The sequence below is a fragment of the Meriones unguiculatus genome, chromosome 19 (assembly GCF_030254825.1).
Source record: "Meriones unguiculatus strain TT.TT164.6M chromosome 19, Bangor_MerUng_6.1, whole genome shotgun sequence".
Classification (NCBI taxonomy): Eukaryota; Metazoa; Chordata; class Mammalia; order Rodentia; family Muridae; genus Meriones; species Meriones unguiculatus.
The window spans coordinates 56,290,206-56,305,189 of NC_083366.1; the positions used below are offsets into that span (position 1 = coordinate 56,290,206).

At 45.5% G+C, this 14,984-nt stretch overlaps 1 protein-coding gene across 3 annotated transcripts in view; it reads right to left on the reverse strand.

Moving 5' to 3' along the window:
- Positions 1 to 1,789: 1,789 nt before the first annotated feature.
- Mak (male germ cell associated kinase) overlaps positions 1,790 to 14,984 on the reverse strand; it is a 47,875-nt gene continuing 34,680 nt past the window's right edge. For 2 of the 3 annotated variants that reach the window (XM_060372514.1, XM_060372513.1), the window contains exons 12-14: positions 12,366 to 12,497; positions 7,275 to 7,391; positions 1,790 to 3,233 (exon numbers count right to left, since the gene is read on the reverse strand). In XM_060372514.1, coding sequence (XP_060228497.1) covers positions 3,079 to 3,233; positions 7,275 to 7,391; positions 12,366 to 12,497 — 404 coding nt within the window. In that variant the 3' untranslated portion in view covers positions 1,790 to 3,078. Of the gene's footprint in view, positions 3,234 to 7,274; positions 7,392 to 9,904; positions 9,980 to 12,365; positions 12,498 to 14,984 lie in introns of all 3 variants that reach the window. The other variant, XM_021647293.2, reaches the window with a different exon arrangement.

Below are 14,984 nucleotides of genomic sequence, written 5' to 3' on the forward strand. Positions count from 1 at the left end.
GCTGGTCATGTACAATCCTCCTGCCTCAACCTCCCAGCTATCTGGGAGTACAGGTGTGTGCCACCATTCCCAGCTTGAATATCATTTGAGATGCTGAGAATCAAAGGTAGGACCTTGCATATGCTAGACAAACCTTAGCTACAAATGTGTTTGCTTTTGTTTAGCAGCGCTGAGCATCAAACCCAGAGCCTCACGTTAGGCGAATGTTCTACCATCTTCACCCCCAACCCAGAGTTGCAAAGCAGTGGGTCAGTACCTCCAGAACGGGCCAAAATGCACCCTGACCATGTTGGTCTTGCAAAGGAAAAGAAACAAGGTAGAGAAGATACTGTTTGTTTGTTTGTTTTGTTTTTTTATCATTTTGTGGTGTTGGGCCCAGAGCTTTGTGCCTCTACCTGACCACTGAGCTGTGCCCTGCCCCGTTTTTTGCTGATTTTGAGGTAGGGTCTTGCTAAGTGCCCAGGCTGGCTTTGAATTTGTTTTATGTCTCAGACAGGACTTGAGCTTGCAATTTCCCTGCTCAAACAGGGAATTAATGAAGATTTCCTTTAGTATGTGACAACAGAATATGATTCAGAGATAAATACAAAAAAGGGATGGAGCTGAAACACACGTAGGGTCTTTAAATGCACAATGCCGAGTCTAAGTAGCCGGTCTGGGCTGGAGAGATGGCTCAGAGGTTAAGAGCGCTGGCTGTTCTTCCAAAGGACCTGGGTTCATTTCCCAGCACCCACATCATGGCTTATAACCATCTATAATGAGATCTGGTGCCCCCTTCTTGTATGCAGGCGCAAATGCAGGCAGAATACTTTATAAATAAAAAAAAAAAAAAAATTAAAAAAGTAGCCAGTCTGAAAAAGTAACATTCTGTGATTCCAACTATGGGTCATTTTAGAAAGAGAACAGTTAGACATTAAATATAGCTCCTAGGGGCTGGGAGTGTGGCTTAGTGGTAGAGCACTTGCTTAGCATGTGTAAAGCCCTGGGTTCTGTCCCCAGCAGGGGAGGAGAAAGAAGAAGAGGGAGGAAGAGAGAGATACTACAGCACTGCAAGATGCTGGTAATAGAGAAAGTTGGAGGATGAAGGGCTATGGGAATTTATACTCTCTGTGAACCTGAAACTGCCATAAAAAAAAAAAAAAAAGTAAACAGCATCCTCTGCAAAGGACCTACCCGCTGCCAGAGACACGTGCACACACATTCACTGCTGTCATATTTAGGGCAGTGAAGAAACGAAGCCAGCTTAGATATCCATCAGGAGATGAGTAGATATGGAAATATGCTGCATACATGAAATGGAAAAGTATCCAGCTATAACTAACAATGAAAATTGCAGGAAAATGGATGGATCCAGAAAGTATAGTATCCAGCAACGTGGCCCAACACAGGGTAAACTGCATGCTCTTCCTCCAGTGTGGCTCCTAGCCTGTGATGTGTACATGTGTGTATGCAAAAAAAGCATGAGGATTGTTGAAGTTTACAGATCTAGAAAGGAGACCAAGAGAGGGTTAGTTGATGAGGAAGGTTGGCAGTGGGCAGAAGGACGATGGGACATGGCAGGGAAAGAGGTGGGAAGAGCAGCCAAAGGGCAGGGGAGATGGGAAAAGGGAAAGCCACAAAAACACAGTTAAAAAAAAGTTGTCGTAATATTGAACAGATTGTATGCTGTGTTAAAAAAAAGAAAAGAAAAATAACCGCAACAAAATGGGCCACAGAGTATAAAGTTTAATAATGGAAAAAAACACACTAGTTAAACCATATATCTATTCAAGAGGCCATGTTCCTTAGAAACACCAAGTCATTTTTATTAGCTTTGAGACAACAAAATTGTACAAATACATATAACCATCAGGACTAGGATAAATTACTATTTCAAGTATAACATTTTAAACATGTAAAATATGAACAACTATATCTTCTATACAAAAATATATGATTTGATAATGTGCCTCTGGGAAGTGCCCACAAAGTGATGCCAGTTATATCAGCATCTATTACAAAGCCATAAATACATAAAAATATCAGTAGGCAATAACATTATTCTTTCAAAAGAATAAACAGTACTAATGCCCAGCCCAGCGTATGGCAGGTTTAAAGTAGTCCTAACTTCAAAATATCTATTAAAACAAACAAACAAACAATTTAGTAACAAAACTAAGAAGAAGTGCATGGAACTCTGCCATGGCAACTGAGTGCGTTTACCCTGTGACTGAAGGTCACATGACGGTCAGAGCCTTGTCAGTGACCTGCAGCAGCAGGAGTTTGCCTGGGGACCAGCTGGCACGCTTCACCTCTGTCTCTGGGAGAAACACACAGAAACAGGAGTTGGGAGAGTCAGGTGAACAAGCATCAGGTACGTTTTTCAAGCACGTTCTTAAAGATGAGAGGGTGCGATTGGTGCGGGACTCACCGGGCTACAGGGTCTGGCGGTCTTGGTAAGTTCGCAGTTTGGTCAAGATCCAGCAACAGTGCTGAAAACGGACTGGCGTGTATACAGCCTCACAGGGGCTGGAGGAAAGTTTCTTTCTAAGAAAAATCCTGCTCTGATGTGCCAGGGCGCTCACCTCATAGTTTCAAATGGAGAAAACTGAAAGGTAGTTAGCATTGCCAAGGTGGGAGAGCAGCAAGCCAGCCCGGTAACTCAGCCCCAGGGGCCTACCTCACCGCCAGGAAAAGCGAGATGGAGGCCAACTGCTAGGGCCAGGGGGTCCCTGCAGGGACCAGAACCTCCGTGGCTTAGACAGGCGAGAGTGCGGCCCCGTGCACTCACTCTCCGGAGTCACTCTCTAAAAGCCTACGTACTTATGCAGTAATTTGTAGATCAAATACTTCATACTTTGGCAAATACTTTATTCAATACTCTGTAAAGTCCCACTCAAAAGTCTCAGCATGGTGGTGCATCCGCGCTGCTTCCTGGAAATGTCGCATCGCGTTTCCAGGAAAGAAAGGGAATGGGAGCTGACGTCTGCTCTTTGAGGTACCCACGGTTGGGTGTTTCTTGTGCAATTCGGTAGAAAAAGACACTGTAGACATCTCCCAGGCGTGACCGTCCTCTTCGGAGCCACGCTTCAGGGCTTCCTACCGGTGACCTCCGTACTTAGCCACCCAGTCTGTCCGCCCGTGCACCGAGGGGACCGGCTGTGTGCGGTTCACAATATTGAGATTTTTTGCTGTGGGATTGTAAGTTCGTCCTGAAAACTGGCCTCGGCCAGGTTTTGTGTTCCAGGTATATTCTGAAAGACACCAGAATTTCATTTATTTGGTTATCAAATTTGAAATAAAGCAATTCATCTTCATTTTGTAGGGAAGTTTGGATTTATCTTTAAAAGCTGTGGAGCAAATGTTAAGGTTTATTATACTTAGTTTAGATTTGGCGTCTTTTCCTTTTCCTTTTTTTTTTTTTTTTTTTTTTTTTGAGGCAAGTTCGCCAAGCCCTTGGCCATGTAGCCCAGGCTGGCCTCATTCAGGGTCAGTTCACCCCGGGCTGATTATAGGTGTTCGCCATCGTGCGGGCTGAAGCAGGACCTCCAGTGGAATGTTATGTGGGCAGTTGCTAGAATTTTCCATAGCACAAAAAGCAGCATTTCTGACTTGTCGGGTGACAGATCAGCGGCTCTTAGTTAGCTAACTGGGAGTAAAATGACCAGGAGGCTTTTTGTGGTCCCCTTCGTCGCTGAGCAGCGCTGGGTGGTGGCTAATCTCACACCTTGGTTACATCCTGAATAATGTTCAAACATGGCATGAGTACTAAAGGCATACTTGGAACTGTGTGGAACTCTGGCTTCACGCAGCTGTACAGAGGGAGTTCTGTAGCCCCTTTTTACAAGTGAAGATATGCTTTCTAGAACTTCTATTTCTCTTTAAAAACTCGTTTTTTTAGATACCACTATACAGCTCAGGCTGGCCTGGAACTCCCAGAGATTTGCCTCCTAAATCCTGAGGTTAAAGATGTCCTGTTCTACCCCTTTGTTTTCCTCTTTTCGTTTCTCTTCTTTTTCTTTCCCCTTCCTTCCTCCCATTCTTTTTTCAGTACCAGGAGCAGGAGCCAGGTATTGTGACACCTAGACAAACACTATCAGTGACCTTAGCCTGTGACACAAGCTTCGTCTTTTTACTGGAGAAAACACCAACCCCTAATCTGTTAAAAAAAAAAAAAGATTTGTTTTTGTTTTATGTGCATGAGGATTTTGCCTGCATGTATGTATGTGTGTCATGTGTGTGCAATGCCCAAAGAGCTCAGAAGAGGGCGTTGGAATCTCTGGAACCTGCGCTGTGCACAGCCCTTTGGGTGATGGGGACTGAACCAGGGGCCACCTTCAAGGGCCACAGGTGCCACTAACCAGTGAGCCACCTCTCTAGCTCCAACCAGCAATTTCTAAGGGAGCCCAAACCTCTCATCACAAGGTGTATTTTCTTCATGTATTTGACTGTGTAAAGATTTGTGAGACAGCCTAGTCCAGTGTTAGTGGGTTATTATCTATGATTCAAGAGAGATCTAAAATCTGTTAAACATTTGATTCTGAACAAGGTGACATTTCTTAAAGGTCTTCAATGACAAAGGCATTATTATCCAGGGAACAAGAATGTCTTCTTCAGTCCTCCTCACTTCATCCTGAGGGCCAGGTTTCACAGGAAGTCTATGTGAGGAGGGGACCAGTCTTTGCACTGGGCTTTATCTATCTTTTCACACTGCGCAGCCACTGATGCTCCTGGAGAAATCTCAGCATCAATGCTGAGTGGCACCCGGCCATTCTGTACCTTCCACAGTACAATGTGTTTGCTGGCCTGGTTTCCCAGCCTTTCACGACCTTCACTGTGAGGTTGAGAGTGAAGGAGGAAACCACATGAGCCTGTGGTCCACAGGTGCTGACAGGTATACGGGCAAAGCCCTGGCTCAGACTGGCATCCAGACTGTTACATGGAGTATCCTTGGTTAGGGGGCGGGGAGGACACATGCTGTCAGTGATCTGGCAGGTCACTTCATACTGCCCAGTCCAGGTGATGGGGTTACCCCCAATAAACTCACCAAGTTCAACTTGGATGCCGTCATTTCCTGGATCTGCTGGCTACCCTCTCTATCTAAGGTGCATGATGTAGACTCCTCAGGAAAATCACTCCCGTGGCCCTGTGGCTTCTGTGGGTGGCTGTTTACATAAGCCACACCCCTGGTCTGGTTACTTTCAAGGCAGGGGATGAGGAAGTATTAGCTGTTAAATGGGAGCATGTGAAGACATTAGGGCAGAGAGGGAGCCTAAGAGAGGAGGGGATAGTCTCCTTGTTTTGTAATAGTATTTAAATATGATAGCAATCTGGTTGTGTTTCTTGTGGGACAATGGAAAGCAATGTTTTCCTAATGGGTTGCATGAACTGCTTGAGAGTGAGCGATGTTTATTTATTTATTTATTTATTTATTTTTGCCTCTCCTCCTATCACTACCCAGAGGGAAATCTGATAAGCAGAGTAAACAAATAGATGAAGATTTATGAGAGCAATTTACTTAAAAAGTGAAAACAGGAATATACATGCTAATCTCACAGATTTGAGACAGAAAAGCCTTTAGTAGATTTTTTTTTTTTTAATAAAAGGACCCACTCTCAGTTTCTGAAAGTGACTACCCAGATAGTGAAGTACTTCTAAACATCATGTTTTGTTTCTTATGTTAAAAATGGATGTTTAGCTGGAGAGATGGCTCAGCAGTTAAGAGCACTGGCTGTTCTTTTAAAGGTTCAATTCCCAGCACCCACATGGCAGCTAACAACTAACAGTAACTCCAATTTCAGGTGATCTGGCATCCCCACACAGACATACAAGCAGACAGAACACTAATGCATATAAAATAAAAAGAAATTAATCACTAAAAAAAAATTAAAAATGGATGCTTAGTCATGGTAAATGACTGGTCGAAAGCTTTTGCAGCCCCCTAAAATCCAGTTGTATATAATATGCTTGCTCAAGTGGTATATGCTGTTTTAGAAGAAATACATTGTAACAACCTTTTTTTTTTTTTTTTTTTTTAGGACTGATAGGGCAAACAGGTATCATTCAAGGAGCCTACTGTGGTAAGAGGTGAAAGCGACCTGTTGCCCCTGCGTTTTCCCTTTTCAGCTGTCACAGTTGTCCTGTAAAAGACAGGCAAATCTAACCTGGCATCTCAGTGTGGGATCCTGGTTGGACTGTGTGTGAGTGGGGAGAGCATTTTGGACTTAGAAATAACAAGGACTCCTAAAACAAACTTTTGATCATCTGCCTTCCTGTTTGTTTTACATGCTTCAACTAACGAAATCTCTTTTAAATTATTTAAATAATTTAGAGAACGCTCATCATCAAATCTAGAAAGCTTGGAATACATCTAGTCTCTCTCTGTCTTACTACATAGCTCCGGGCAGGCCTAGGGCTTCTGATCCTCCTGCCTCAGCCTCCCATAAATACCCCTACGCCTGGCTTGCGGCCTCAGAGATGGGGAGAACAACCGTCCTGTCGTCCTACATTGCTTCTCAACAAAAGCCAGGTGAATCCCAACCACCAAGCTAGCACTGCAGGGTAATCACAAGCAAACCTCATTTATTAAGATTTCGCTCTAGGCTGAGCACCGGGGGCGGCAGGGGCTGGGGGAGGCATATGCTCTGAAGACTACATTTGCACACATCTCACTGTGGAGTAAGGTGGGCTCTCAGAGGAGCGGCCCAGTGTGTGTCTACCCTGGCTCTACCAGTTCTGTGGCCTCGGGTAACACTGCTATGCTAGGTGTCAGTTTCCTCATCCATGGAGGAGACAGGCAAGGGTGAGCACAGGGCAGATGGTAACCACGCCATTCACCCTAGAAAGTTCATGGACTCTTTGGATGCACCAAGTGTATTTTTGTCACAGCCTGTGTCGTGTGTGTCAGTGAAGCAAGTGGCTGCTGTGTACCCTGCCAGGTCCTGCTGCTGCCCGGGAAGTCGCGTCCCCAAGGCAGTGCTGGGCGCCTCAGCCTTCCGTGCCTCAATAGCAGTGCTCCCTCTGCTGCACTTCTGTGCCCCCAACTTTCACCATCTACCTCTCCTCACTGGGCTCCGTGCCTTCCTTTCTCAATGATGATGTTCCTTGCAGTCTGTCCTGGAGCCAAGCACCAGGCAGAAACCATTGTGTGTGGGGGGCGGGGGGCACTTGGGACTGAGTAGTGTGAGACTCACTTAAGAGTCTTCCCTCAAGGAAACAGACCTCGTGCGTGGGCCTAGAAGGGAAAGCCTCCCCTAAGTCAGACATCTCAGACGGTACCGGGAGACCGCTCTTACCTGAAGCCGTCGCGCCAAGAGGAGCCAGGTGGATCCTCTGACCAGCCGATCCCACTTCTTTCTTGAGAAAGGAAGGCATGGATCCCGTCTGGTCGTAAGTGTAGCTCCCAAGGTTTCCTGCCGATGCATCGGGAGTTTGGGTCAGAAGGAGGCCTCTGAGGTGCCGTACAGTGACTCTGAATGCTACCCTCTTACTTTGAAATGCTGTTTCACGAGCCACTGTGTTCTAGGCTCGAAGCTACGCTGCTCACAGGAACTCTCACTCAGCCCCTGGACGCTCAGAAGCACTATTTTTATACCCCTGTGCTTCTGTGACAGTGAATGACTCACCCAAGTTCCCACACTTAGTAAAGAACCGAGCCAGGAGCGGAGCCCTGAACATGCTAGTCTTTTTGATTTTTGATGACACCAGTCCTTAGTGTGTGCGTGTGTGTGTCCTCTGTGCCTTTTTGTACTGGTCTAGCCACCATCAGCAAACATATTTGTAGGGATTTAGGCTCTGAATATATAGGAAAGCTCTTTCATAGAATCTGGCAGTCAATAGATGCTCGTCATTGTCAGTCTCGCCATCATCACTGTTATCAAAGACCAGTCTGAAGGCAGCACAGGATGGGTTGATGGGTGAACCTAAAGGCAGAGCCGGGTCATAAGGTCACTGCTGTTTTGGAAGTGAGAGATTAGGGTTGGAAGCACGCAGTCGTACAGGGCTGGAGAAGGGAACAGGTGGGTTTGTGGAAGAGGGGGTAGAGCCTCTGTGTTTGTAACCTAGGTGACTGGGCGGCATGCTTTAGACTGCATGGGAGAAAGTCAGGTTTGGGGAAGGAGGTACAGAAGATACTCAGGTCAGGATGAGAGAGTTGGTTGGCTTGGAGATGAGTGATGTTCAGAGTTTCTGGTCCTGCAGCCGTGGCTTGCAGAGACTGTGCAGAAGGACCTAGGAACATGGATAGGCCCCGGAACAGACCACAAGGAACATCAACATTGGAAAAGGAAGGCACAGAGTCTGTGAGTAGGGAGACAGTGAAGGAGGAGGGCACAGAAGTGCACCAAAGGAATGGTTAGTGGATCAGAGAGACCTGACGTGCTTGGCTCTGCCCTGGGGACGCGGCTGCCTGAGTAGCAGCAGGACACAGCAAGGTAGAGCAGGAGCTGCTTCAGTGAAGTGAGACAGGCCACAGTGAACAGGGATGGGGGGGTGGAAGGAGGTGGGGAAAGGGTCCCCCCCAAGCAGTAAGCCAGCCTCACTATTCATGGGTGACTAGTCAGCAGACAGTGAGGGGGAAGTGGACTTTCCACGGGTGCCTCCTCTTCCTTGGAGCTGGGCACAAATGCTTCCTCTCAGAGCAACAAAGGTCAAGCAGTTTTCCTCATCACAGCCGGGAGGATGTGAAAGCCTGTGACTGTTACGTCTGTGCAAGGTATAACCCTGATGGATTCATGCAAGTACAGTGGTCTCACTGACTGGCCCTCTCACCCCCAGTATTCACTACGGGCCACTAATCCATCCTGCTACTTCTGAAACTGAGGATGACCTTGAACTTCTGATCCTCCTGCTTCTACTGTCCTACGTGCTGGGATTACAGCTGTGTGCCACCACGCTGGGCTTATGCAGTGCTGGGACTTAAACCTGCAGCTTCATGTACACTAGATAAGCTGAGCTATGGCCCCAGCCTCAAAAGTCTTGGGAAGAAGCTCAAAGCCGTGACCCCACCCAGGAGCCACTTCAGAGTGTATCCCTGTTCACCTTCTCTTCACCACGGAGAATGCAGTAACTGACAGGCCTAGCTACGAAATGATATTATCTCTTCACCATGGAGAATGCAGTAACTGCTGGCTGACAGGCCTAGCTACGAAATGATATTATCTCTTCCGTCCAAAAGATGGAGAAACTGGCTTTAATAACTAACTGAAAATAAGAATAGTAGCAAAATGCGAACATGGCAGATATCAGAGGCCATTCACTGGGCAGCTTTATAAACAATGCTTTCCTATTGCCAAAAGACTGTACTCAGAATAAAAGGAACTGGCAGTAAAACCACATAGTTTTGGCTTAAAGAGCTTGTCTGTGCGCAGTTTTCAGCTGGAAGTTGGTTGCTGGCTTTGGTTGCAAAGCACTAACATCAATCCCCAGGAAATAAACCACAGTCATTAACAATGGCTTTCTTTTCAATGACTGTGAATGTGTAAGAAATGAGCATCATTTTATTTTTTTCAAAATCATAGAAATATTGATTGCAAAGCAAGAGACTATTCTTTACTTTCAATAGAATATATATATTGATCTATCTATCTATATATATAAATATATCTATCTATATAAATATATCTATATATAAATATATCTATGTATATAAATCTATCTATCTATATATAAATATATCTATCTCTCTATATATTGATTTCTAGAAGTTGCCATAGCTAATTTATGGCCTGGTTAGGAAGACAGGCACAGAACACTTTGAAAGGAGGGGAGAAAGGCATTCCGGACAGTATGGAAAGCTGCTCTTCCTACTCGCCCTGACCTGACTTGGAAGCAGCCCACTCTGGCCTTAGTGACAGGACTAGGGTTGAGGACTAGAAGAGAGCCAGGGAGCCAAGCACCTGACCCATTCACAGCAGCCAGACAGTACCTTGTGGGTCCTCTCGCTTCTCAGGAGACTTTTCGGTGCATGACAGTTTCTCAATCGGTTTAAGTATGCTTTCTTCTGAGAGAAGGCGGGTGAGAGCGAGCGAACCGCAAGGAGAGTGTTAGAGGACAGTAGAGGGAAAGTGAGTTAGATGGTTAATGGCAAGATCCAGAAAGAGCTCTAGAGTGAGAAATGTCTCCACGTGCCGTTGCAGTGTCCCTGTCATGCTGACTGTAGATGACAACACTCGAAGCTATGGCCCCGTCAACTGTCTGACTCGAAGCCTCTGAGAGTAGTATTTTGAAATAGCTGAGCTAAAATAAATGGATTATAGAGGTGTGGGCTGGCATTCTAGCTTTGTTAAATGGGCAGGCTGAGTTCTCAAAAGGTCTGAAGAACTTGCAACAAGTCTGTAAGGTCAAGTTACCCCCAAACTCAAAACCCCAAACGCATCTGTGTTGAGGATTCTACCATGCGGGAATGACTGACTCGAACTTCCAGATTATGTAGTTAGAACGGTACAGCCCAGAGCCGTCTTTGTCTATTTGTAGTCCATTTAAAAGTCATTTATGGACCACATCCAGTGTCTGACCTAATATCCTCTGAATTTAACAAAACCCATAAAATATATTCTTATCAGATCATGAGTGACTACCATCCCAAACGCTAAGATGTCATGGGTAGCATGTGAGACCTATTGCAGAGCTGTCCCCACCTCCCAACACACGCACGCACACACACACACACACGCACACGTGGTCCCAACAATGTATTTCACAAATGGCTTGAACTGAGATATCTTCTGCCATTGGGGAAATCTCATGTACCCAGTCCTAGCTTGGAACGAGCTAAGGGTGTTGGCAACCTGAATTTTCAGCCATGGCTGTTCACACGTGGTTCAAGAATAAACTGCCTCTTGCTGCACTTGAAGCGAGGGCTGGGTTGTATGTGAACAAGACCAGGTGTTGTTGTGACATCAGAGTGCTCACTGGGTTGCTCAGGTGCTGTAACCATCATCAAACTTGTTCAACCCATTACTATTCCTTTTTTTTTTTTTTTTTTTTTTTTTTTTTTGAGGCAGGGTTTCGCTGTGTTGTCTGCCTCTGCCTCCCCAGAGCTGGGACTACCTGGTCTTACTATTGCTTACACTTTCAAGCACACACTTTTAAGTTGCTATCTGAAATTTTTCATCATCATCATAGACATCATGAAATAAATTTTATCTTTCTTTTAAATGGTATCTAAATGTCCTAATGAGTAAAGATCTGTTAGCACGGATGGAAGAACACACAAATTAGCACCTTTTCACAGGTGAAAAATCTCACCTCTAAATCCCACTGTAGCTTCCAGGTTTTCTCCAGATAGAACATTAGGCTTAAAAGTGTAAATCTAGGGCTGGAGAGATGGCTCAGAGGTTGAGAGCACTGTCTGCTCTTCCAGAGGTCCTGAGTTCAATTCCCAGCAACCACATGGTGGCTCACAACCATCTATAATGAGATCTGGCGCCCTCTTCTGATGTGAAAGCACACATGCAGATATTGTACACATAATAAATAAATAATTAAAAAAAAGTGTAAATCTAACCCTCAAAAACTGTATATGTTAGAAAAAATGTAGCTATTTGTAACCGTAGTGTGTAATTTTCCAATATTAGTAAAGTATAATGATTCATTGTGCTTAACTAATAAAAAGGTAAATATGCATTTTGATTCCTGGGCATGGAAGGTAAGTCTTGTTGGCGGCACAGTCTAGTGGCTGGGCCCGTTCACGCTGTCTGTGTGCCAGCAAGTGAGCAGGCGAGGCTCAGCCATTGCTCTCTTCTCATGTCTTTCGGTTCATTTTTGCAGACAGAAGTCCAGGGGGAAACCTCGTCGATGCAACTGCTTTGCTGAGAGTCATTTTGTTACCATTCTCTGCACTCCAGATTTGTGGAACACACTTTTGGAGTGATAAGTGATAACCCTTTTTAATTTACTGTTAGCAGCCAGTTCGGTGAGGTCCCCTTTTAGATTTCTAAACACTAAGAGCTGGAAACCCCTTTGGGTTTAGGGGCTGGGGTAACACAGCCTCTGAGTGTAGCCGAGGCTGGCCTCAAACCCCACATCTTCCCAGCAGTCACCCGGCTTTCATGAGGATTAGCTCACTAGTCAAGAGGGTTACCACCGTTCTCAACGTACCCCAACCATCCCTTTGACTGGTACCTTGGACAAGTTTATGTCTGGGGGTCAATTTGGCGAGGGAGAAATGTTTTCTGCTTGGGAAGTAGGGGTGTCTTGCTAAGAAGGCAGAGCCACTCAGGAAGATGAGAGGCTCATAAACTGAAAATATCTGTGCTCAAGAATCATTCGGGTAATTTTTGCACGCCCTTCTCCTCGAGGGCCACACGGATCTCCACTGGACAAGGGTGCCTGTGGTATACTTATTACCAAACATCAGACATTGAGGGCTGACAGGAATCCGTTACCTGCATTATTCCTCTTGAAAGCAAGGTCCGCCCCCATGGAGCCCAACGACTTGGGAAATAGTTGATTATTCCAAGTGTGTGAGTTTATATCTTTGCCACTGGCTACCAAAGACACGTTCTTGGGGTTGACGCCTGAGAAGAACAAAGCAGTGTGAACGCGAGCCTGGGGGAAGAGTAGCCTAGGCAGCCTGTACAAAGGAAGCTAGGGGTGAATGTAGGTTAAAACAGTGTGCTCTCCTTTTGGTGAACTCTAACGTGATTCACAGCCCTCGGCACAAACCTGGAATACGGACAGCACACACCTCACCTCCTGTAATATAAACAGCAATAAACACTTAGCCCTCCTGCCAAAGGCATCAGAAAAAACACAAGCAAAGGCTGGAGAGATGGCTGTGTGGTTAAGAGCACTGACTGTTCTTCCAGAGGACCTGGGTTCAGTTCTCAGCACCCACATGACAGCTCACAACTGTCTGTAACTCCAGTGTCTATGGATTCTGACACTTTCATACCAACGCACAGAGAAAAAAATTAAATAAATTATTTAAAAAACAAAACAAAACAAAAAAAGCCAAGCAGGCCCATTTCCCTGAAAAGCCATGATGGTTCCATGTCCCTCACTAATAGGCCAGACCCTTGGTGAACAGTTGCCAGAGCCGGGAAGAAAGATGTGACCTGAAGACATAGCAAAAGATGTAGCAAATTCCTACAGTCCATCGCCACCTGGGGCTGGAAAGGCATTGAAGATGAACTTGGAGAGAAGGGTGGCTTCAATTATGTTTTTCTGAAGTCTGAAATGTCAGCTCCACCTTGGGCTTTGGTGCTAGTAGTCAAAGGGAGCCCTTTCAACCTTACATAAAAGCCTGAACCCGTCCTGAGTTTGTTTGCTTCTGACCAGTTACGCAGCTCTGAGTTGCTGACAACTTTATGTGGTCTAAGGCTGTGGGTCACATGCCGGCAATGATATTAGCCAGCACTGATGTCATCTCTGGTGCAGTCACAACGGTTCCCCGGTAGGCGGGCTTCCCTACTCGCGTGTTCACTTCCTTGGGAGGACTTCTTGCCCGTGGGACATAAAGTGTTTCTTTGGAAGCCAGAACTCTGGAGATTGGGGAGCTCATTGGTTCTTTGAGGAAGCACTCGTTGAGTAAACAGCTTCCGTTTCTCACAGGAGTAACTCTGAGGAGTCAACTCCTGATGAACACTTACAAATTTGCAGCTACAACAGGACAGTTATCTGACAAAGAAGATGCAGTACGTGAAAGAGGAGGGCACCGTTTGAAGAAAAGGACTGGGCAGGCGAGGGGGTGGGGGTCAGTAGCAAGGAAAGGGTAGGAAGGAGCAAGTCTGAGCATGACCAGACTCGGACATCTGTGAAAATGTCATAATTAAACCCATTTCATTTTTTAAAGGAAGGCGCAGTGGGTTAGAAGTTCTTGTAGGAAAAAGTTTACTCAAAAGGAAGTGTGGCCCCGAGGAGGAGGGTCAGCAGGTGAATGCTCACTCTATAAGCATGGGGATCTGAGGCTGGGTCCCCAGCACCGGGTTAAAAAGCCAGCTGTGGTGGTGCACCCCTGTAATTCCAGAATAAAAGGTGGCTTTAGGAAGGTCCCAGAGCTTCACTCGCTGCACAGTCTAGCCAACCTGTGAGCTCAGGTGTAGTATCTCCAAAAGTAAGGTAGAGAGAAGACGACATCTGATGTTGGCCTCTGGCCTCCACATGTACACACAGGCACGTGCACCTATGCATGTGTGGGCATATGCCACACATACTCACATAAGGAAAGGTGAGTGGGGCAGATTAGGAATGTCCTTCAGTGAGCACAGTGCTCATAAATGTTGTTCAATGAAAAATGGGCTATGAATCTTCAAACTATTTTGTTGATTCAGCCATGGCACAATCTTGGTCTTAAAGCTTTCTGTTTTTAAAGGTAGGCATTGTGGCACATGCCCTTAACCCCAGAACTTGGGAGGCAGAGGCAAGCAGATTTCTGAGTGGAGGCTGGCCTGGTCTACAGAGCAAGTTCTAGGACAGGGCTACACAGAGAAACCCTGTCTTGAAAAACAAAACAAACAACAAAAATCCAAACCAACCAACCAAACAAACAAAAACAACCTTAATATGCGTATAGTTATACTTTTGTGCATCCCAATAATTAAAATAATTTGAACAAAAAAAATGGCATTCTGGTAAAACTGCATACTATAACCTGTGGAACACCTTGTACCATCTAGAATTTTACTGTAGACTTCAGGAATAAAAAAGTTTTCTTTTTTCCTTTATTTTTGGTATTATAATGTAATTATATCATCTTCCCCTTCCCTTTTCTCTCTCCAAATTCTCCAAAATTGCCTTCCTTACTCTTTCAAATTATGACCCCCTTTCATTAATTGTTATATGCATATATTTATGCGTGTGTGTTCCTAAATATACCCTGCTCAGTCTATATGATATTACTTGTATGTTTTTAGGGCTGACCATCTGGTATCACATAACCAAATGGTGTACTTTTCCCTGGAGAAGGCTATTTCTCCCGCTCTCGGCCTTCCTTAGTTGCCTGTAGTTGTCTGGTTGAGGCCTCATGGGCTTCTACCTGCCCCCCCCCCCCCGCCTGTCAGCTG